Genomic DNA, 25,109 nt, shown 5'->3' with positions numbered 1-25,109 from the left:
AGTGGCAATCACCCTGTTTGTTTTTTTTAACCTGTGGCCCTCTTTGTTTTAACTCTGTTGGTCTCCTCTTTTTGTGTGCTTTGATTTTCCTATAAGACTCGTGTATATTAGTTCTGGACTTTCATTTTATTGAAATGGTGGCATGACTTTGTATTTCCAAAATCTTCAGTTTTCTCATACAATGCCTTATTTTGCTTCATTGTTTTCTAATATCCAGTAATAAAAATAAGTACAACTTCCAAAAGGAATAGAGTTGCTAGGAATTAACTAAGAAGACAATACCACTTCACATTCTAGTTGGACTTTTTGAAGGAGTTGATAAACACACTAAAGTTTATGTAAAAAACAAACAAAACAAGAAACCCAAAGAGAAAAATGGGCAAGGCATATGAAATTATTTTATAGTCTGTATTGATTAGTGCTTATTTTATTCTTCTCTAAAGAAATTCAACTTATTCCAGAAAGACTCATATTCCTTCTTCTTCAAACTCATTTATTTTTATGTTACTACCATAGAGTATGAAAATGAATGTTAATGTTTTTAAACCTCAGGGAATAGCAATTATTGCAACAGAGCAAAAATAAACTCCCCTAAAAAGTCTGGCAATTATATGACAAAAACATAGGACTCTGACTTCAATGATAAAGTTCTCTTAAAAGGACTCATTGGAGTTACAATTACCAAATCATTTCAAAGGAAAGAATAAATGCATTTTACGAAACAAATTGGCATGGGAAATAATGTAGTATCAGGTTTCATCTAAGTGTACAACTCACTATTTCCCCTCGAGGCTTAAACAAATATTACATGAATGAGGGCTCTTGTAAAATGTTATGTTTTGAAATAGATTTCATTAATGGTTTCTAGTGATAATTTATTTCTCCCTTTATGCACAAGTCTCTTCTCATACTAATAATGGATAGCTTATTTGCATATAAATAGATTTCAGTATTTGCAGAAGCAGAGACCAAATATGTTTCTTTTTCTCCCTCTGGACATTGTTAAACAGATTTAAAAAAAAAAAAAGAGGGGAAGGGGATATTGCAATAATTAGCAATGAGGAATTATAATAATTTTCTTGACCAAAAATTTTTGCAGGCAACTTTCTTTGGTGTTTTTATTGGTATACTTCATCTCAAAGGTTTAGACCTCTATTAAAATAATAAAAAAAAAAAATCTGCACAACTTTCTCAGTGATGATTTTTGGTATACCTATGGCTCAAACAAAAACAACAAAACAGCTTGATATTGGTTATTGAAATGTTTACTCTGGCCCTCTGGGTATCTTCTTCTAATTAGTTTTTACTGTTTCTGATGAGGGGGTATGTTCCATCCTAGATAAGGTAAATGCCACTTCTGTGACAATATTGCTTAATTAAGTAAATCCTTTGTTTTTGAAACATAACAAGTTGCATGCTTATGATCTAGAGAGATTTTTTCCTTTCAGTTAAAAAAAATGTACAGATGCTAATTTTTCAGTCATCATATGGTTAAAAGTACCAAGTCTTCAAAAAAAATCATTAGAGAACATATGTCCTTCCTAAATATAATAAGAAGGCCTTTTAAGCATGCTTTCATTACAGCTAACAGTAGACATTAGTGAGGAAAGAACAATTAAATCAGTGCTTTTAAAAGATATCCACTTGATATTCAGCTACTTGACTTTAAGTGTTTGAAATAGGATATTTTCCTGTATCATAGTACACTTAGTATTTTTAAGTAATTCCTTTAGGAAATTAAGATAACAGCTGCTTTCTGGTAGGTTCGTTATCTATTAATAAGTGTGTCTTTCTGACCAGCAGAGGTCACTCCGTGTAAAGTGAATAATGAGTTTAGCTTTCAAAGAAGACAGCAAACATGACCATTCTATTTGAGCAATCCTATTTTACTTGATTTCTGTTACTTGCATGAATACTCTTTTCATCCCATGTTATACATGCTTTTCTAGGTGAGTGAGGCAGTTCCTCCGGGTACAAGACCTTTCCAAATATGAAGCCAAAACATTCTGAAAGAAATAGTAAAAACACTGTATTTAAATCTATGTATTTTTGAATATTATACAGATCTTTTCTACCAGTTAAAAAACAAAGTAAGAGAGAACAAGTCCTTCAGAGAACATGACACATTGTATCCTGCCACAGAGAGGCAGCCTTCACCAAAAGATGGGACTCAGGGCTCTTTGGTTTCTAGGAAAATAACATTATCTCTCGATTTTTTAAAAAAACATTGTTTATAATAGGTTTCGAAAGTAGCAGGATGTGGCATCCTTGACAGCCAGTGATGCGACAATATGGAGATTTGAAGGCAACTTGATTTTTAGAATTGTGATATTTTTGTTTTCCTTAGATGTGTATGTACTTATTATAAATTTAAAAGTATAGGTGTAAAATCAAAATTATATCCACTTATGGTATGCTAATGAATTAATGATCCATGAACAGAATACCTAAATTTATCATAAAGACCAATTTATTCCATCTTCTAGACCTTATTCACCTTTTAGAGAAATATCATGTTCAGGTGAAAGCATAACATTCTCATTTAATTAAGATGATTTTTTTTTTGGCAAATTTGGTATTTTTGGAGAATACTGGAGATAGCTAAAGATTAGGAAGGCAGTGTGAAGTAGAAAAAGAGTTATTAAAATCATAGAGCCAGGCATAAATTCGATATTAACTCAGTTTCCTGTGAAATTAAATGGTTTTATTTTCCTTCCTTTGAGGGAGGATCCAAGGATTTTAAGTGGTTGAATGATGTGTCCTTACTCATTGTGTGGCTTTGAAGAACTTTTCCAGGCCATTTTATCCTCCTTCTATACAGGAGGAACCCAAAATTTAACAAGTTTTAGAGAATTTATGAAGGTCACATGGCTAGTGTCAGAAATCTTGAATTTAAATTTTGGTTTAAGATTTATTATGGGGGCACCTGGGTGGCTCAGTAGGTTAACTATCCAAACCTTGGTTTTAGCTCTGGTCATGATCTCAGGTTCCTGGGATGGAGCACTGCGTTGGGCTCTGAGCTAGGTGTGGAGCCTGCTTAAGATTCTCTCTCCCTCCTTCACCTTTTTATTTGCCCCACCTCCTGCTCACACTCTCTCTTTCTCTGTCTCAAATAAATAAATAAATAAATAAAATCTTTAATGTTTTATTCTGGAAAATGATACTCTAAAATAAAATAGAGATGTGAATATACTTAACAGAATTTCATCTTTCATGGTCATGAAATAAGATCTGCGCATTTGGTTCAAAATTGAAATAATGTGACATGGCCATAACAGAATACATAATTATGTTAAGAGACTTACATAACAGAATTCATAACTAAGAGACTTAAGTCTCTTTCTTATCTTAACACTGCCAGTCTCCTACTAATCTCTCAAGCAATGGTTATTCTAAATGCATTTAAAAACATTTATGTGAATATCATCTAAATATAATTTTCACGTTGTAAATAGAAATAGGACTTTAAGGTATCCATTTTTCCATAGACAATTTCTTGGGAAGAAAGTAAAATGAAGAGAAAATAATTAAAATGCTTAAGGTCACAGGAGTAGATTCTAGTTGACTCATTAACAGACTCTTTCTTTGATTTGACTTAGTTTAGCTCAATCGGCATTGACTGAAGTTCTACCATAAGCAGGCCCTGAGGCATAAGAGAGTCAGATATATTCTAAAGAAATGATAGTTTCATCTATAATTATAGGAGGTTATTTTTCTGTGGATAACTAATTCTTGAGAGAAAAAAGATTTAATGTTTAGATATATTTGCTAATTGCTACATATTAAACAGTGGTTTAGAGGACTAAAGCAGTAGGATTTGTTAAATTTTTGTTTTCTTGGTTCTGCTTTCAGAGAATATGATTTATTATTTTGGCATGACTCCAAAGAATCTACAATCTGACACTAATCTAAGTGATTCTGATGGCTATGGTTCATGAACTACACTTTGCGAAAGATTAATTTAAAATATATGGTGCTGAATATGATCCTCTTTTTTAGTCTTGATATTTCAAGCCATTGTACAAGTTCTCCCAGAGGCCAGAGGAGAAAGAGGTCCAAAGCTATGGGAGGCCCTGTACATCATGGATATTAAAGCTAGTTGAGGAAACCACTTACTATTTGGAAATAAACACCATTAATATAAACAAATCCCACTGTTACTTGTCTTAGTTAAAATTAACTAGTGGTAGTTGATGAGAAGGCTTGCAAGGAAAGAATTTTGCTTAATTCTCATAGTAGCATGCTATTATTCCATGAAGGTATGGGAACAGAGTTAGAGAATATTTATATTACATGATCACAGGAGCAGAGTAAACAGAGAACACTGGTAAGGTGAAGGAAAACATCTTATCTAGATTTAAATCTAAGTATAGATTTAAGTTTACTGAAAAGAAGCAAGAAGCTTTCTAAGATATTCAATGGTTAACATAATAGTTTTTGTTTAATCTCTGATGAATGTAAATAAAACATTTGCACATCAAAGCATGAAAACCATTTTACTTAATAAGATATGTTTGTTTTAAGGTACAGAATTTATTCATTTAAATTGCAAATAAACATCTTAACCTTTGTTTAATTGGCTTGTCACTATATTAATCACTTAGGCTCTTTCAGAAAACTCTAAACTCTGGGAGTCTAGCTATATCATAGCAGAGCTATTCAGAGAAAGTTTCAAATCTAAACACTCTTAGAAACCTAACAATTTTTAGTAAGTTAAATGTTAAATAGTTACATTTTAAAGTGTTAAAAATTAGCCAAACAGGGCAGCCCGGGTGGCTCAGCAGTTTAGCGCTGCTTCAGCCCAGGGCGTGATCCTGGAGACCAGGGAATGAGTCCCGTGTCAGGCTCCCTGCATGGAGCCTGCTTCTCCCTCTGCCTGTGTTTCTGCCTCTCTCTCTCTCTCTCTCTTTCGTGTGTCTCTCATGAGTAAATAAATAAAATCTTTAAAAAAAATTAGCCAGTTTTAAAAAAATCATTACTTATTTTCTGTATCTTTCTTAAAAAATTCAGCTTGCTTAATATTAATCAAATGTTCAAAATGAATTTGATGTTTATATATATTTAAGGAACTCCACATCACTTAATCTATGATATGATGTGCTTTACAAAGAATAGCATTATTATGATTTTTATATATAATATTCACAGAGGGACTACCTTACTAATTCAGCTTTAAGGGTTAAAATAATGATAGTGATGTAAGAGGACTTGGAATATATGCTGAAACTTATGCTACTTTTTTGCTTAGGTAATTTTCTTGGCATTCTAGCTCCAAATGTTCAAATATGAACAACAGGATGTAAAACCCAAAATTTGGTTAAGAAAGGAAACTTTGCTACTCTGCCAAGCCAGTTGTGAGGTTTTTTATTTACCTTGAAAACAACTTCATATTTCATTAATTATTTGATAATTTTGTTCATTTATCAATGAAAACAACTCGTGTGTTACATATTTATATACCACCTACTCAAAGTGGTAGTAGGTGAAAGATGATCATTCTTCCTTCCTTTGGTTCCTAAATTCACACAGAAAGTGTATTATACCTACATTTACAAGAAAGTCTTTCAAATTTGTATGATGTACTTATCAGAGAGTGAAAATATCTTTTTTACAGGTCCGTTTAAAGACTTCATTTGATAGGGCTTATGGGTGCACATTTTGGTAAGAATTTCATAAGAATGTTTTAGAGGTACATTGGCTAAACATACGCTGCTGTCTGAAGATATATTTCAGTGTTAGCCAAAGCTATCTGATGTTGTATTTATGTCATAACAGTGATGGCCCTACTCCTTACTCAATGTTAGGAACACACGTTTTAACAGATGGATGATTTAGGTAGACTCCAGTTGATGCAGTTCTCAGTCTACTTAGGTTGGAGTGCATTATAGTAGGCTATTTCTTAGGGACTGTGCTGGCAGTAATTCTTGGATAATTTATAGCACTTTTAAGATGTCATTCTTAAGTATTTAAGGTTTTATTTCTTAAAACATGTAATTCCCATCTTGTTTTTGAAAGATGTTAACAAGATGGTAAGACATACATGGAATTTTGGTTAAAAGTTTATTCATTATTGAAACATTTGTCTGTTTTTTCTCATCACCTATAAGCTTAATTTGATGGACAATAGCTGTTTGGTCATAATCTGAAGTGCCATTTCATCAAATCAAGTCTTAGAAGCAGAAGAAGAGCAGTAAAACTAAATGTGGCTTTGACATGATGATATTAGTTCCTTGTGTACTAATCTTTTGTCTTAGCTATTATTTCATTCGTAGCTGAATAATAAAATCAGCATGAGAAAATGTGTTCCATAAAAACTAAAGTCTCTAAATGACATTTTAAAGCCATGCAGTCCATTTTAATGACTATTTCCTCGATGCTTTTTAATTCCTAAAGACATGCTCACACGTGGGATATTTACTTTTCAGTAGTTTTCTTTCAGCTTAACATGAAAAAAAAGAAAAGACTCGGTATTCATAAGCAAAACTGACTGCGTAGCATATAAATTTTACCTTGTTATGAAGAGAGCCATTTCTTAATCTGAGGTTTTTGTAGCTTTATTTATAGAAGTAGTTATTTCTGAATCCACGCTAATGTACCAAAATGATTTTTATTTTAAATTACTCATTGTTCCTGTTCTCTCCCATTTTTACCCTAGAGCATTGGTTGACATTTCATAGTCAGTTGACAGACACAGGGCTGGAAAATGTGTAACTATAAGAATCACCTGCTCTTGAATTCCCATTCTATAATAGTTGTGATTCAGGCAGACTTTTCATAGGTGTTTGATTTGGAATGATAAATTTTCTTCTTCCATTACCTGTGATTAAAATGTGGCATTTAGTAAATAAATAGAAGATAATTTCTGCATAATCTATCTGTGAATCAGAGCTGGTAAAGCAGTATAAATCTTTGACCTGTATCATATAAGCAATGGCATATGTAATTGGAAATATATTTTAAGGGACATGTGGGTGGCTCAGCAGTTGAGCATCTGCCTTCAGCCCAGGGTGTGGTCCTGGAGTCCTGGGATCGAGTTCTGCATCGGGCTTCCTGCATGGAGCCTGCTTCTCTCTCTGCTTATGTCTCTGCTTCTTTCTCTCTCTCTGTGTCTCTCATGAATAAATAAATAAAACCTTTTAAAAAAAAGGAAATATATTTTAAGATGAAATATAATAAACCATTTTTTAATGTTCTGTAGCTTGAAGCAAACTAAGTGCTAAAATGCAGTAAGATGTACATTGAGAGTTTTACTTTGCTTGATGCTCCTCAAAGAAATTCTAATAAAAGGAAATCCACTAAAACTATATTTGAATATTTTCTTTTCTTTTAATGAGTTATAACCATGTAGGTAAATATTTATCAGTTGCTATAGTATGATAGTAAGGACAGGGGATAGACCATATTTCATTTCATTGTTGAAAATGAAATTTACTGATACAACAGAGTTTGGCTAATAGTCTTAGCTGTTGTGTTAACCATTATACATCTTTATGGTTAAAGCTGCAATTTTTAATTAATTGACTGTGGAATCATGCACCCAGTTCCTGATGATAAATTTCTCTTCTTTTCTGTATGCTGCAGTAACTGATACATTTTCCCATGTGTAGTTTAGTTTGTATATATCTATTTGTAAAGGTATTACGTATGTATATGTACATTGTTTCTCTGCCCTATGAATATGAAATAATATTATTCCAAAGTCTGCAAGATGGCATTTGCTACAACACTTTGTCTTTTGGTAGATCAAAACACTTGAGCTTCTGTCTTACTTAGTCCATTCTGACTATTATAACAAAAATACTGTAGACTGGGTCGTTTAAATAGTACAAGTTTATTTCTCACAGTTACTGGAGTCTGGGAAATTCAAAGTGATATTTGATTCCTAGTGAGGGCCTTCCTCCTAGCTTGCAGGTAGATATCTGCATACATAGGAGAGACAGAGGGAGAATGAAATTAATTCTCTTGTGTCTCTTTGGAAGGGCAGTAATCCCATCATGAGGTCTCCACTCTTGTGACCTAATTACCTTCTCTTCTTTTTCTTTTTAAAGATTTTACTTATTTATTTGAGAGAGAGAGAGAGAGAGAGAGAGAGAGCATGAGCAGAGGGGAGGAGTAGGGGGAGAAGCAGACTCCCCACTGAGCAAGGAGCCTTGTATGAGGCTCTATCCCAGAATCCTGAGCCAAAGGCAGAGCCTCCCAGGTGCCCCCCTAAAATACCTTCTGAAGGTCTCATCTCCAAATGCCATCACATTGGAGATTAGGGTTTTAACATAGGAATTAGAGGGGCTATAAACATTCAGTTCATAGCAGGTTCTTACAAAGGCTTTATAATTTTGGAAATCTATCCTATTAATTGAGTTGATGTTAGAATGATTGAACTAGAGCCAAATGTCATCTTTCATTGTAAATTTTGAAGTGTCCTATGTTAATAAAGCTAAAGCCTTAAAATGTTTCATATGAATTTATCAATTCTAAAATATTTTAGATTTGAAAACATCTGCAGGGATCTATTCTTGAAAGTTATAATTTTTAAATGCATATGTACTAGTGAGATGGATGCATTATTTTGTATTCTATTAACATCTTTATATCTACTATTTCACTGTTTATGTCCATTGTCAGTATTCTGTGCTCATGTTGTTGCTTCCTCTCCTCACACTCTCTTTAATCCTCTAATTTAGTTTCATCCATCATCTCTCTTCCAGATGCTCCCTGGTTACCTGTCTGTGAAGTCTCCTCTTGCAACATTTGATATAGTAGGCCTCTAATCACTCTCTGGAAATATAGGCTTGGCATGCGACAGATACTCAATAAGTATTGGCTAACATATGAATAGAGACAAGAAAAAAACCTCTCCCTATTTCCTTTCTATGATGTTGTACTAGCCATATTCTGATCACTAGACTATTTCCTTCTTTGACTTTTCCCCTGCCTTCCTTTATGCAGAACCTCCAAGTTTCAGTCCTCAGTTACTCAGTTTTCCCTGTGCAAATACCTCAACTTTCACCTCTGTGTGAATAATTCCTTTCCTTTTCTTCAGGACATCTTTCTCGTGTTTCAGTTATGTATCTCAAGTTGTCCTCTGAACATTTCTTTTTGGATATCCTGCCATATTTTCAGTCCTAACAGGTTCAAAACAAACACACGATGTTCCTCTTCAGTGGTTTCTCTTTTGTGCTTTCTTATTTTTGTCACAGTATTGCCTTTTTATTGGCCATTACTCATTTTTAACTTCTTCCAGTCACTATACATATTAAATATTTATTGCATCTCTTAGAAAATATTCTGAGTTGTTCTTCCTTTCCCTTACCAATGTTAGTAAACCACTTATTAGTGTCCTTAAAACAAACCATCAAGTCATCCCACCCTATAAAAGTACTACCAAAGTTTATTTCATAAACTGCCTCTTTCTCATGAATCTCCTTTGGTCTAAAACCCAAGAGCTACCCACTGCCTGTGGAAGTAGCTTCCAAAAGCTTTTTTAAAATAAATAAATTATTTATTTTTTAAAGATTTATTTATTTATTTTAGAAAGAGAGTGCATGCATGCAAGAGTGGAGAAAGGGGCAGAGGGAGAAAATCTCAAGCAGATACCTGCTGCTGCTGCTGGACTCCATTCCAGGCCTCATGAGATTATGACCTGAGCCAAAACAAAAAGTGGGATGCTTAACCAACTGAGCCATCTGGTGCCCCTCAAAATGCTTTAAAAAATTAATTAGACAATTTTAGTTAAAAAAGTATGTAGGATCCAAAGAAGAGTAAATCCAGAGCTATTTTGAATGAAAATAATTCAGGCTTCTACTTGTGCTTTACCTATACATTGTTTCCTGGGCACTACTGTGTAATTCTGAGGGTACTTTAGAGTACAATTTGAAACCTATTTGCTCTAGTACAAAATCATTATTTGGGATTAGGCCCTATTCCATTCAGCCAGTTTGTTCATTATATCCAATTGTTCCACGTGAATTCCATCTTTGTACCTCGGCTTCTATCATGTATAGTGCCCAGAATGCTGTTAAATAATTTTTTTTGCTTCTTTAAGTCTTATTCATATTTCCAAATGCATTTTCTATACTGCATCTTTGCTGAACATATGAATGCACTTTTAGGAAATAAAAGAATTGGGTATCTTTTTCACTATGTATCTTGAGGGGGTACTATTTTCTTTTTTGAGAAAATACTTCTGTATTACATTTAATTATTAGATGAACAAATATCACTTTTTTGTGTGCTTATTGTATTTCAAAGCCCTAACCTGGATGGTTTTAAGCATTCAAAAAGAATGAGTCCAAGATTGTTTGATGCTAAAATTATACATTAGGAGCACATATCTAAGAATAATGTGACCCAAATCAATAATTTTAACATACTTTTATTTTCTACACTTATTTGCTCTTAGGGCCTGCAACATACGATCCTGTTTTAAAGAAATCTTGCTCCATACCCTTATTTGTTAAAGCATCAAAGCGTTTTAAAGATTCCAAAGAGATTACTCCTGGTCCAGCGACTTATGAGGTTTGTCAATAATATATCTTTTTTATTAGTAACAAAAGAATAGGATAATTTCCAGAAAGTACTGAAAATCTCTACATTAAAGTCTTTACCATATGTTTTACTCATATTACTGGCTAATCAAAATCTTGCCTGAGGAAGGCATTTTTATAAATTTATTTATTTTATTTTTTAATTATTTTTTAGAGAGAGAAAAAGCATGAGATGGGGGAGGGGCAGAGGAAAAGAAAGAGAGAGAATCTTAAACAGGCTCCACACCCAGCATGAGCCTGACATGGGGCTCAATCTCATGACCCTTAGATCATGACCTGGGTCAAAATCAAGAGTTTGACACTTATCTGGCTGAGCCACCCAAGTGCCCCAGAAAGGCATTTTTGAATACATTCTGACATTTTTTTTTTAAAGATTGATTTAAGAATTATTTATCAATTTATCTGTAAATGTCCACTATAGCATTGATATATATATATATATATATATATATATATATATATATATATATCAATATATATATATAACTTTTTTTTTACATCCCTGCAACTTAAAAAACTTAGTTGTTCACATACACAAATGGAGATTTTCGAGTACTTATTACAATCATGAATTTTTAGAGAGCTCAGAAGATAACATCTTTATCCAGTAATATCATTTATAGATCTTTTATCTTCTTTTAATAATTATAGATGCTGTAGTTTAGATTCATAACAAATACAGGATTCTTTTAGATTGTGGCCTTCTGATTATAAGAAGGAGGATTAAATAAATCTGCAAGTTTTAAAAATTGCATCACAGTCAGCCTTAATTCCCCATCTAGGATGAATAAGTCTCCCATTCTCATTCTACTATTAAAAGTGATATATTTTATAGTGACTTATAGCAAATAATTTAAGAGTTAATACTCAATGCAAACCACAGTGAATATTGTTTTTTGGGTTAGTTAATGACAAGTTCATTTTTCTTGAATGTATACTTTTCTACTTATTTAAAATGTCATAATCTAAATAATTTTTTGGCATTCTGTCAAAGCAGATTCATAATATAACAGCAGGAGAAAAAGAAAAGAAAACAAATGATGAAAGAATTGTTATTTTACTTGTTGGCTATTGATTCCCCCAAAAGACCACTACTAATTCCTGCTGATAAAGCAATGAGAATTTTATTTAGTTCAGAAAGGGAAAATCTGTTAGATAGTTTTAATAGTTTTTCAGAAGGTTCAAGTCAAAGGACTTATGATATTTTAGGACCTGGGCTGTATGATGTAAGACAGGTCTTAAAATTGGGGAATTGATTGGGATTGGGCAAAGTTTATGACTTCTTTATTTTGGGTAATTGGGCACAGTAAAGGAGTGTCTTGAAACAAGTCTTAATCAGTAAGCTATCAGTCTTCATAAGTTAGGTGGTATAGCTGTTCATACTCTGATCATATTATCATATTAAATCATTAACTGAACCCTTCTGCCCTACTTTTAAAAACTGACTTAAATGGTATTTACAAATAATAATGCCAGTAAATCTAATGTTATCTTTTAATTAATGTTATCTTTTTATCTTTTTATTTTTACAAAAATCATAAAAGATGTATTTACTAGTCTTTCTAGTATTTAAAGCTGATCTTTTTCTTTCATAAGATTTTATAAATTATATTTATACTTTCTCACAGTCATTTTATAGCAAATTATTTTCTATGTCAAAGGAAAACATTTATGGGTTTGATAATGATATTTATTCAGGTATTGCCTGAAATTTCAAATTAATATATCATAAGTTACCTTTCAGGTAACTTTCCTATACATATGCCGTACTGGAAGGTAACTTTACTATTGAGAACTGAGTGTATAATATTTTTTTCTTCCCAACACACCATTTGTTTTCTTTAATAATTGGTAATTTTTGAACAATTTTCTTTAAAAATTTTCCTTCTGGGCAGCCCCAGTGGCGCAGCGGTTTAGCGCCGCCTGCAGCCCAGGGTGTGATCCTGGAGACCCCGGGATCGAGTCCCACATCGGGCTCCCTGCATGGAGCCTGCTTCTCCCTCTGCCTGTGTCTCTGTCTCTCTCTCTAGCTGTGTCTCTATGAATAAATAAATAAAATCTTTAAAAAAAAATTTCCTTCTTATAAGAAAAAGTTATTTTTAATTTCTAGGCCAATAAATTATTACTAGGTCCCTTTATTATAACTCACTCTTATTTTTTAATTTAATACTTTTTTCTCTACTGATTTTAATAAGTTTAAGTTGAAAACTCTTGAGAACATATTTGCCTTAAATATATAAATAACAGATAAAGATGATTCTGGAAATTTAGAACATTGTTTTAAGACTGCAATATTACATTCTATTTAGAAAGTATTTAAATGTATAGGACTTGTGCCATCATTGATTATAGTGTCCCATATTCACACTGGATCCAATGTGGGTGGTACTTAAAATAATATCTATAACAATAGCTCTCTTAAGTTAAACAACCACATTTGCAATGTCTGCCTGCCATTTTTATTCTTGTGTGAATAATCTTTTGAATTTCCCAGGCAGAATTAGTGTTTTCCTTTTTCTTTCTTTTTTGGTGTGTGTAGGGGGTGGTCAGAGTTGTCAAGGGAACATTATTCACTATTTTTCAATTACAAGCTAATCTATTTATCTCTTTTCTCCTTTTAGTTGATATTTATTGCTTCACTATCACTGATCCTTTTGAAGATATAATGAAAGCTAGGGGCTCTTGGGAAAATTTTGCATGTATGCTCATAACAAAAACCTGTGTATGCAATTTTACATGGTTGCTTAACTTACAAAAGTTCACTTATGGCTTCAATCAAGAACTCTCAATAGTAAATTCTGAGCTCCATGAGAGCAAGACTTATTTATTTTTATATTATTAGGGCTTCAATCATAGAATCTGGCATTTGGTAGCATATTAATAAATTCTTATTGTATAGATCAACAAAATGGATAATGCTAGGATTTTATCCCCAGGATTGAATCACAAATCTTTACCTATGAATAAAGATTTGCTTACTAATTTAGTTCTCAGTGAGAAGAATATATATATATATATATATATATATATATCCTTTTAAAATAGCAGCAGCAATAAATAAGTAAGTAAATAAGTAAATAAATAAATAAATAAATAAATAAAATAGCAGCAGGTTTTATCAACTGATCCATATTCTCTTGTTGAGTAAGTCTTCTCACTAAATGCCAACTTTTAAAGGTTTACATGAGGCACTATATTGTTTTCTGGAATTTAAAATTGACAGTTATTATATTTTTAAAACTAGAATATTTTCAAAACTATATAGAAGAAACTTCAGTGAATATAATTTTAAAATCCTCATTTAAATATACAGAAAAAATTAAATACACTTCTCTTTTAAAAAGCAAATTCTACTGAAATTGATTGAAATGTAACAAGTATTTTTTGAATATATTTTTTCTACTTTATTGAGATATAATTGATATATGTATGCATTGTAAATTATTATCACAATTAGGTGGTAATAAATGGTGCCATCACCTTGCATAGTTACCATTTTTTGTGTGTGTGATGATAACAGTTAAGACCTATTCTCTTAGCAACCTTCAAGTAATAATACAGTATTGTTAACTATACCACCATGCAGTATAGAAGATACCCAGAACTTATTCATTTTCTAATAGAAAGTTTATACCTTTTACCCAATTTCTTTCTATTTTTTCTCTTCCCTAGCCCCTGGCAACCATCATTTTACTCTACCTGTTTAACTCTTACATACGAGAACATACAGTATTTATCTTTCTCTGTCTGACCTATTTCATTTAGTATAATGCCTTCAAGGTCCATCCATTTTGTCACACATGGCAGGATTTCCTTTTTTTTTTTTAATGGTAGAATAATATTCCATCATTATGCACCCACACTGCAACTTCTTTATCCATTCATCCACTGATGGATACTTAGGTTGTCCTATGTCTTGACTAGTGCAGATATTTCTTCAAGATAATAATTTATTTCCTTCAGATATATATCCAGAAGTGGAATTTCTGGATGTGGTAGTTCTATTTTTAATTTTTAAGGAATTTCCAAACTGTTTTCCATAGTGGCTGTATCAATTTCCACCCCCACCAGCAGTGTACAATACTTCCCTTTCATGTACCTCTTGTCTTTTTGATATTAACCATTCTAACAGATATGAGGTGGTATCTCATTGAGGTTTTGGTTTGTATTTCCCTGATGATGAGTGATGTTGAGTGTCTTTTCATATACCTGTTGACCATTTGTATATCTTCTTTGGAATAATGTCTATTCAAGTCCTCTGCCCATTTTTTAGGTTTTTTGTTCTTCTATTGTATGATTTCCTTACATATGTTTTATATTATCCCCTTATCAGATAAATAGTTTACACAATATTTTTTTCCCATGGGTTGCCTTTTCATTTTTAAAAATTATTTCTTTTACTGTACAGAAGCTCTTCAGTTTGATGCAGTTCTGCTTGTTTATTTTATTTACACTTGGTATCATATCCAAAAGAATCATGGCAAAGACTGTCAAGGAGCTTCTTCCCTATATTTTAGGAGTTTCATGGTTTTAGGTGTTAGATTTAAGTCTTTAATTCAATTTTTTTGTGAGTGTGTAAGTTAAGGCTGCAATTTCATTCTTTTGCAGGTAGCTATCCAGTTTACCTAAAATTGTTTATTGGAAGACACTATCCTTTCACTATTGTGTATTCTTGGTGTCCTTATCAAGGATTAGTACATGCAAAAGTCAATTTCTGGACTCTCAATTCTGTTGCCGTTGTATATATATCTGTTTTTGTGCTAGTACCATACTGTTTTGATTACTATAGCTTTGTAATATATTTTGAAATTAGAGAATGTGATGCCTCTAGCTTTGTTGTTCTTTCTCAGGATTTTTTTTGCTTACTTGGGGTCTTCTCTGATTCCATCTAAATTTTAGGACCTTTTTTTTTTATTTCAGTGAAAAATGCCTTTGAGATTTTGATAGGGATTGCATTGAATCAATAGATCAATATAGGTAGTATGAACATTTTAACATTAAGTTTTCCAATTCATGAACATGGGATATTTTCCTATTAATTCTGTCTTCTTCATTTTTTTTCAACCATCTAAAATTGCATCCTGTCTTATTTTCAGTGTACAGATCTTTATCTCCTTGGTTATGTTATCCCAAGTATTTTATTATGTTTTATACTCTTATAAATGGGACCATTTGAAAAATTGTTTTGGATAGTTTGTTGTTAGTATATAGTAATTAACTGATTTTGTATGCTCATTTTGCATCCTGTAATTTTACTGAATTAATCTGTTATTTCTAACTATTTGTGGGATCTTTAGGATTTTTTTCTGTATAAGATTATGTCAATGCAACAGATAATTTCACTTCTTCCTTTCTAATCTGGATGACATTTATTTCTTTTCCTTGCCTAACTGCTCTTAATAGGACTTCTAGTGGCATATTAAATAGGTATGGGTAGAGTGAGCACTCTTGTGCTTGATTTTAACAAAAAAAATTTTCAACTTTTTACTACTGAATATGATATTAGCTGTGAACGTGTCATATATGGTCTTTATTATATTAAGGTATGTTCATTCTATATCCAGTTTATTGAGGGATTTTTATCATGAAAGGATGCTGGATTTTGTTAAATATGTTTTTTTTTGTATGTACTTAGATGATCATATGATTTTTATCTTTTATTCTGTTAATGTGATACATCACTTTATTGATTTGCAGATGTTGAACTATCCTAGCATCCCAGAGATAAATATCACTTGATCATGATATAAGATTCTTTTAAGGTGCTGTTGAATTCTGTGTGCTAATATTTTGTTTAGAAATTTGCATCATCAGATATTAATGGCCTATGGTTTTCTCTTCTTGTAGTGTCCTTATCTAGCTTTGCTATCAGGGTAATAATGTTGGCCTTGTAAAATGATTTTGAGAGTGTTATCATTTGTCAGATTTTCAGAAGAGTTTGGAAAGTTTGGCATTGATTCTTTAAAACCTAAGAATTTACCAGTAAATCAATCTGATCTTAGGCTTTTCTTTGTTGGGAGAGTTTTGATTATTGATTCAATCTTCTTTCTAGTTGTAGGTCAATTCAGATTTCCTATTTTTCCTAATTTAGGGTTGGCAGGTTGTATGTTTTAGGAATTTATACATTTCTTCTAGGTATTCAATTTCTTAGTATATAATTGTTCATAATCTTTTCTTATGATCCCTTGTGTTTCTGTGGTATCAGTTGTAATGTCTCCTCTTTGATTTGTGATTTTGTCTTCTCTTTTTTCTTTAGCTAAAGGTTTGTCAATTTTCTTTCTTTCTTTTTTTTAAAGAAAACAGACTTTTTGTTTCATTTATCTTTTGCATTGTTTTTCTGGTCTGTATTTCAGGTATTTCTGATGTGATCTTTGTTGTTTCCTTCCCTCTGCTAACTTGAACTTAATTCATTCTTTTTATAATTCCATAAGATGTAAAATTAGTTTTTTATATGTGATCTTTTTGTTTTTGTTTTTTTAATGTAGGCATTTAATGCTTAAACTTTCCTTTCAGAGCTACTTCTACTACATTTCATAAATTTTGGTACGTTGTGTTTCCATTTTCATTTGTTTCAAAATATTTTTTGATTTCTCATTTGATTTCTTCTTTGATCCATTGGTTGTTCAAGAGTGTGTTGTTTAATTTCTACATATTTGTGATTTTTTTCAGTTTTTTCTTTTTATTAACTTCTAACTTTATACTATTAGGGTTGAATAAATATATTTGTTGTATTTAAATCCCCTTATATTTGCTAAGGCTTGTTTTGTGACCTAACATGATCTATTTTGGAAACTGTTTCTTGTGCACTTCTTTTGCTATTGCATAGAATATCCTGTAGATATTCTTTAGGTTCTTCTGGTCTAAGGTGTAGTTCAAGTCAAATGCTTCCTTATTGATTTTCTATCTGGATAATCTATCCATTTTTGAAAGTGATAATTGAAGTCCTCTACTCTTACTGTGTTTTCTGTTTCTCCCTTCAAATCTATTAGTGTTTGCTTAATAAATTTAGGTACTCTGATGTTGAGTGTATATATATTTACAATTGTTATATCCTCTTTTTTTTTAAAGATTTATTTATTTATTCATGAGAGACACAGAACGTCAGAGACACAGGCAGAGGGAGGAGAAGCAGGCTCCATTCCATGCAAGGAGGCCGATGTGGGACTGGATCCTGGGAATCCGGGACAAGGCCCTGAACCAAAGGCAGATGCTCAACCGTTGAGCCACCCAGGGGTCCTGGATTGTTATATCCTCTTGATGAATTGATCACTTTGTGATTATATAATGACTTTCTTTGTCTGTTTTTACAATTTTTGCTTAAAGTCTGTTTTTATATATTTTTAAACTTATTTTTATAAATATAGCTACCCTACTTGTTTATTTTCTACTTGCATAGAATATCTTTTTCTGTCCCTTCACTTTCAACCTAAGTGTACCATTAAGCCTATAATACCCATATAGCTGTGTATTTTTTAAACCCATCTAGCCACTGTATGTCTTTACATTGGAAAATTAATCTGTTTATTTACACTATAATTATTGATAGGCAAGAACCTACTAATGCCACTTTATTAATTATTTCATAGCTGTTTTATAGTTCCCTGTTGTCTAGGCTGGCATCTTGTACTTACTTATATAGCTGCAGAAGCAAGAGCTAGCCATGGTCATGTCTTCTAGGGTCTAGCAGGGGCAAAGAGGGACTCAAGTGGCTGGTATCTTATACCTGTTCAGCCACAAATACCTTGGATGACTGCCAGTGTGGTCCCAGACTCTGGCAGGAGTGAAAAGAGTGGGAAGGGACTCACATGACTGGTATCAGTGAATTCAAATACCTGTGAGGGGAAAGCTGGTGAAATCTATTGGGGATCTGCAGCAGCTATGCTGGCCTTAACTTTGTCAGTGGTGAAATCTGCTGAGTTTGTCTGCAGAGTAGATCTCTGTGAACTGCAATTGCTTATGATGCGTGTATGCTAATAATAGCCTCTGCTTTTCTTTCTGGTTTCTAGCCAGCTCTAGATGTCTTAGTCTTAGAGGTCTGGGTAGGGTGAAACCAAAGTAGGATATTCCTACAGTACTCTGCGAGACTGGTGAAGCTCGTTACTCACTCTGCTCTTACTTTGTTGGTGAGTGAAACTCTTTCATGCTGGGAATTTCCTTCTTGGCATTGAAAAACGCCACTTGGAGGATGAGAAAAACAGGCAAAATTGAGTTGTCTTCTTTCTCTTCTTGTGCTATTAGTCTGTTTTTTTGGTTATAATGTGTTGTTAAAATTTCCTAAGTGGACTTAGGAAGATATCTCCCAGAGTTGTTTTGTTCGTAGATGGCTATCCAATCATTGCTCTTTGTGAGAAGCTGTGTTCTCATACATCACCATTTTACCCCCACTAAAATACCAGTAATTTTTTCTCCCAGCATTTTAAATTTATCATCCCACTCCCTTCTGGCCTCCAGGGTTTTTGCTGAAAAATCTATTGACAATTTTAGAGGGTTCACTTGTATGTGTGACAAGTCACTTTTCTTTTACTACTTTCACAATTCTCTCTTTGTGTTGGACTTCTGATAGTTTGATTACAATGTATCTTGCAGATGTTTTGGATCCATTTTTCGGGGGAATCTTTTGGGCTTCCTTAATCTGATTTCCATTTCTTTCCCCAGATCTGGGTCATTTTTAGCCACTGTTTCTTTGAAATATTGTCTGATTCTTTCTCTGTGTCCTCTCCTTGTGGAACTTTTATAATGTCTATATTAATTCGTTTGCAGATGTTTCATGAGGCCCTTAAGCTTTCTTCATTCTTTTTCCTTTTTCTTCTTTTTCTTCTGATTGAATAATTGCCAGTGACCTGTGTTTGAGTTTATATTCCTATCCTCTGCTTGATTTAGTGTGAAATTTAAACCCTCTAATGCATTTTTCAGTTCACTTGTACCTTTAGCTATATGATTTCTGTTTGATACTTTTTAATAGTTTCTCTTTGTTGAAATTCTCACTTTGTTCATGCATTATTCTGACCTTGATGAGCATCCTTATGTTGGTTATTTTGAATAGTCTGATAGCTAAATCATATATCTCCATTTCATTGGGGTTAATCTCTGGAGATTTATCTTGTTCCTTTTCTTGGAACATGTTTCTCTGTCATTTTCTTGATTCTCAAAATATTTTGGTATCTGTGCATTTAATAAAGCAGCCACATCCCCCAATCTTTATGACTGGCCTCATACAGGAGAAGACCCTTACCAATAAGTTCAACCAGAGACTCTGAAGACCTCTCAACCTTTGTGCTAATTCAACCTGCTTCTTCTCTACTTAGCAGCCTACAAACATCTACAGTATGCTGGATCCCATCAATGCTCAGTGATAAATGAGACTGATGCAAGTTCCTCAGGCAGCCCCCAGAGAAGTTGAATCATTAGATGTTCTATCTAACTCTTTTTCTTCTCAGTGATAAATTGGGATCTGAAGTTTTTAACCTGTTTTCTCTACACTGAGCTGGAAGGAGAGGCTCTGACAGCTAGCTGTGTTTGCCTTTGTTTTCACTAACTAGCTCCTAGACTTTTTATATTTTAGGACATTTTTTTCTTTTGTTTTGTTGTAGTGTTTTGTTCTGTTTTGATATACTAATATAATAAAGAAGAAAAGTTCTCTGGATTTCTCAAAAGCAGTACAAGTACATTGGAAGGGAGATTCAGAAATTTACCATTTGAGTCTCATAATTGCAAACTCAACTAGAAGATATGAAATTTGAGGAGAGATAAAATATCTCCAAGTCATTGGGTTTTATTCATTATTACTTGACAAAATATGTTAGATGTCAATTGTTAGTCTCAGATGAGCTCATTCAGCTTGATATTAGTATATTTTTGTCTTAGATTCTGATAAATAAAGCTTTATCATTATGAGAAATTTCTTAAGTTTTTGTGGGACTTTGTAGATATTATAGAAGAGAGTTGAGAAGAATTGTTTTTAGATGCCATGGTCCAGATTATTTTTTTATATAGAAGATTTCCTATATATATTCTTGACAGTAACCAAATGGAATAGGTAGTATAAGATCAGAAGTATTGAAAACAAATTTTCTAGAGTGTAAGAGTGTCTATATTGGTTCCAAAGGGCCACTTACAACAGATAAAATGATTCCAAGTAAGTATCTAGATTTCCACTATCTGCTTTAACTGGAGTGACTATTTTCTATGCTTCATATATTACACATTTGTATAAAATTACGTTAGAGAAACAATTCCACTAACTAAAATGAAAAGGAAAATTTAAAGTCACAGTTGTAGAGAAAAGATAGGTTCATTGCATTAAGAGAAAACTTGTTCTAAATCTCACTTCGATTATTTAATAACTCAGACAAAAAGATAAAATCTACTACAAATACAGTACAAAAAATGTGCCAAAAAAGTATTTCGTTTTTATTTTTTTCTTTTTGCAGTGCTTAACAAACAGGTGGATCCATAAATTGTAGTTATTGTTACTATTCATTTGGCTACACTCATTTATTTTTAGTTTATAAATATGAACCTAGTCTGATGTAGGCTCTGACAATCCAAAAATAAAAAAAAAAAAAAGAAAAAACAAAAAAAACAACAACTTTGCTCTCAAGTATGTAGCACTCTGTTAAAGAAAAAAAATATAACGATTTTAGTTACAAAAACATAATTTTTATAATGGGTAAGTGAAAGGTACCAAAATTTGGAGTAAGAAATCTGTAAGTCATCCAAATGGAGTCAGGCAATCTTCAGAAGACATTTTATATGAAATATGAGAAAAATGGGAATTTTCTGCTTGGACAAGATGAGGAAACATATTCTAGGCCAAAGGAACAACATCTTCATACTCCCAGAGACACTAGAGAATAAAATATCACTGGCAAGATTTTATTAAGAACTGCTATAATATAAAATGAATGGCATGGCATTAGACATGTAGACAATATTAGATGACAAAGATATTAAACAATATTCAGAGTTTTTGTTTTCTCAACTATAGGTAGATACTAAAGATTCTGAGTAGAAGTATACTATTATATATTAATGTTTTTAATTTTAAAATATTCTTTATTTTTTCTGGGTAAATTTCTAATAAAGGATGATGACAAGGGTTGATTTAAATTATATAGTTTTTGGATGAAGACTAGTTCCTGAGTTTATTTCCAAGTGCTCATATTATCTTTGTAAGAAATGTTTGGTTGTAGTTATATATTATATTTATTTTAAACTTCTACGTTTAAAAACCCCCTTTTGTATTTCAGTTTCAAAGTTTGTGGGACAGTATTTTATAACCTTTGTAAATGTGATTTAAATTTTTGCTTTTAGAAATCAGTTTTGCACTTCAATTCTAAAGGTCATGGCACCTTACTTGAAATCCCAAAATGAATGCTTAAAAGCTACTGTCATTTGTCATTCCCTGTAAAAGTTCTCTGACTCTCTGTGGACTTCATCCTTAGTTTAATTTTCTCCTTTCATTTTTGCTTACAGAGCACTTGATATTCCTTGGAACTTCCTAAGTTAGTAAGTTTGGGGAGACTTGTTAAGGTCTTTCCTGGAAAATCTATTTTCAGTGTATTATATTAGGCCTTAAGATGCCTGTCAGAGGTATGGTCTGCTCTATGATATCCTGAGAGGATTCCAGGTTAATCATGTTACTAGTTATTGTATTGGAATAAGGATAAATTGTTGGACTTTAAGGACTGGTTTCAGCCTAGAAAGATTGTCTTGGTGATTATATATTATGAATCATTCTCTTGGAGTCCATAAACCCTTTAAAAGAAATAGTAACTATAAAAATTAGAGTGGAAAGAAACCAATTTCATATTCATTTAACTTACTTTTAACTTGAAATAGTGTTATTTTAATGAGTTGCATTGAAATATATTCATTTTTTGATATGTCTCAATATGCTAAAAATTATCTAAACCATCACTATTTTTTTTTTCCAAAAAATACCTTTGCCTGGGACATAATCTGAGTTTGAGCTTTGAAGACAAATGAAAGTTGTATATTTTTCTACTCTGTTGTTCTGATTGAAATGTAGAAATTGTATTATTATTCAAGGTAGTATTTCAACTTTAACTTCTTTATACTTATCTATGTTTGTAACCAAAGAAAGGGTATTTTGTAAATAGTTATCAAATTGTTATCTCTGGTTATCATAATAAGTCATATTTTTATTTTCATCTTTTCCTAAAATATAAACTTTAGTTTGCCAGGCCATAGCAACTTGTTTGTAAGCTGAGGTTTAGTTGTGGATTAGAATCATTGTTAGAGGAGAATCAGTAAATTAGTAAGGAAAGTAGACTTTGCTTTGAATTCTCAACAATAAAATCATTGTTTTATTTATTTTTTTCTTCAAGAAAGAATGTTCTCTTTGACAGTCAAAAAAATAATTTACTAACAAATGCCAAAAAATACACCCTCTGGCCCTCTTTTTCTCCTGATACCACCAGTTCCAAGGATAATGCCCCTCAAGGCTCAGTGTATTCCTTCCCTTGGCCTTGCTGCACTAATTACAGTCTGACTGGATATTGGCACTTGGTGCAGTAATGTTTTATCTTCTCATTCTGTCATTGATGTTGACCTAGTCATTCCTAAGGCAACTTTATTGACCTGTTTATGCTTATGTTCAATAGCTCTACTACTGATGAACAGACAGTATGGCTACCTAAATATATATCTCTTATTCACAGTTTTTTAAGTCCCAAGTTACGTTATTTTCTTTGATGTTTCTTTTTCTTTCTTAGCACCTTTTTTTTCTTAGTTCTAGAAGAAGTGAGAAGAAAGAAATATTAAAAGAATCATAAATTAATAGCCACATGTATAAATGAATGTCACCTATGTTTAGCAGTATCGCTTAAACAAACTAGGATACCCTAAAAATCTCTTCCTTCAGGGTGAGCTCTCTGGTCACCAGATACTTTATGGAGAGAATGTTAAATAATTGAATTCCTCACATTGATTAAAAACTTTGGAACAGACCAATCATATCAATTTGTATATTAATTACACATCAGGAATCAAGAATGGTCTTTGATTTTTATATAAATAGGACCATCTATTGACTATTCTTGGTGCATCTTAGATAGTTCTGACTTGCCTAAGTAGATTCATAGTTTTGCTTTGAGGACTAGAATAGGCCCACCTCTTGACTATTTCCTATATCAATGGTCTTAAAGTCTTGTAAGATAGCCCATTTTGTGTCCTGGGAAACATTAATTTATTTATGGTTTAATCTTAGATGTTAGCTCAAACTTAATTATCATGAATCTGAAATATATTTCATCCTGAAAAGCTGTTGTCAGTAAAATATAAAAAAATCAATTACTCTAATTTACTAGAAAAAAAGGTGATTATAGCATTCACCTTGTAAAAGTAAAATGCTATTTTTGTATTTTTTATTATTGGAAGCTATATTTAAAAAGTGCTGTTGAGTACTATTGCTTCAGGAACTGCTTTATTTATTTAAATATCTTTGAAGTGTAAATTTAGTTTAAGCCCTCTAAAATCCTGAAATGCTAGTGAGGATTTTAGATAAGATATTTCCAATTGTAAAACAACAGAAAAATTTAAAATTTCTTCTGGATATTATTTTATGCAAAATAAAATTATGAGGAGAGAAGGCATACATAGTATTGGAGTTTTATCTCCGTATAAAATTTTAAGGTATTGAAGTTGACAATCTTGGTTTAATTCATTGTGTTTTTTTTTTTTAAGATTTTATTTATTTATTCATAAGAGACACAGAGAGAAAGAGAGGCAGAGACACAGGCAGAGGGAGAAGCAGGCTCCATGCAGGGAGCCCGATGTGGGACTCGATCCCGGGTCTCCAGGATCACGCCCTGGGCTGAAGGCAACGCTAAACTGCTGAGCCACCCGGGCTGCCCTGTTCCATATATTTCTATAATTAAATATGCTATAATTTAATGTCTGTTATTGTGCCTTGTATTATTAGATTTTCTTTTTTTTTGTTCTAAAAAGGAAACATTGTATTCCTAACTTATCTAGCAAATGCACTGTTTACTATTCATATAAACTATTTACTTTTCTGTTTGAAAATTGCTCATTTTTTTGTATATAAAATCAATTATTGCAACATTTTCCCCTTGTAATAATAAATAAACATTTACACTTGAAGGAGAGGGAGGTAGAAAGAAGTAAATCTCCTGTGTGTACTTTTCCATATATAAATTATAGTTTTAAATAGCATCTTTTTCTATGTGAGCCACATACTGCTTTATATTTGGTCAAAGTATAAGTTTCTTGATGATGGGAAAGAACATGGGGATGTAGGTTCTTATGAATATAAAAATTTCATGTCACTTATTTTAAATCATCAGATGCTTTGCTCTCAATCTTGTATTATTTCCTTTGTAGTGACCAAAAGGTTAACTAGAAAAGTAAAACCAACATCAGACAGCATAGTCAATAGCATGTGAAAACTATTTATTTAGTTCCTTTTGTGAGTATAGTCTTTAGTGCTGGTTGAATAAACAGTCAAGCTTAAAATAATATTTTATTTCTATAGCAGAAAATAGGTAAGTTGATAAGATTGATGATTTTTTATCAAAATCT

General features: G+C 32.2%; 1 protein-coding gene across 38 annotated transcripts in view; it reads left to right on the top strand.

The window, feature by feature from the left end:
- STPG2 (sperm tail PG-rich repeat containing 2) overlaps nucleotides 1–25,109 on the top strand; it is a 533,064-nt gene that overhangs the window by 299,573 nt on the left and 208,382 nt on the right. For 30 of the 38 annotated variants that reach the window (XR_003126915.3, XR_003126921.3, XR_007407749.1 and 27 more), the window contains one exon: nucleotides 10,400–10,515. The exons of 2 other annotated variants lie outside the window; for them this stretch is intronic. Coding sequence is in view for 19 of the 36 variants with exons in the window: in XM_049104919.1 (XP_048960876.1) it covers nucleotides 10,400–10,515 (116 nt within the window). In the remaining 17 variants the exon portion in view is untranslated. Of the gene's footprint in view, nucleotides 1–8,705; nucleotides 8,757–10,399; nucleotides 10,529–17,612; nucleotides 17,826–22,019; nucleotides 22,053–25,109 lie in introns of those variants that run through there. 6 more of the 38 variants (XR_003126948.3, XM_035709488.2, XR_003126943.3 and 3 more) reach the window with 4 other exon arrangements.

The sequence above is a fragment of the Canis lupus genome, chromosome 32 (genome assembly GCF_003254725.2).
Source record: "Canis lupus dingo isolate Sandy chromosome 32, ASM325472v2, whole genome shotgun sequence".
Classification (NCBI taxonomy): Eukaryota; Metazoa; Chordata; class Mammalia; order Carnivora; family Canidae; genus Canis; species Canis lupus.
The sequence above is the reverse complement of the archived record's forward strand: the minus strand, read 5'-3'. Positions and strand labels throughout refer to the sequence as shown.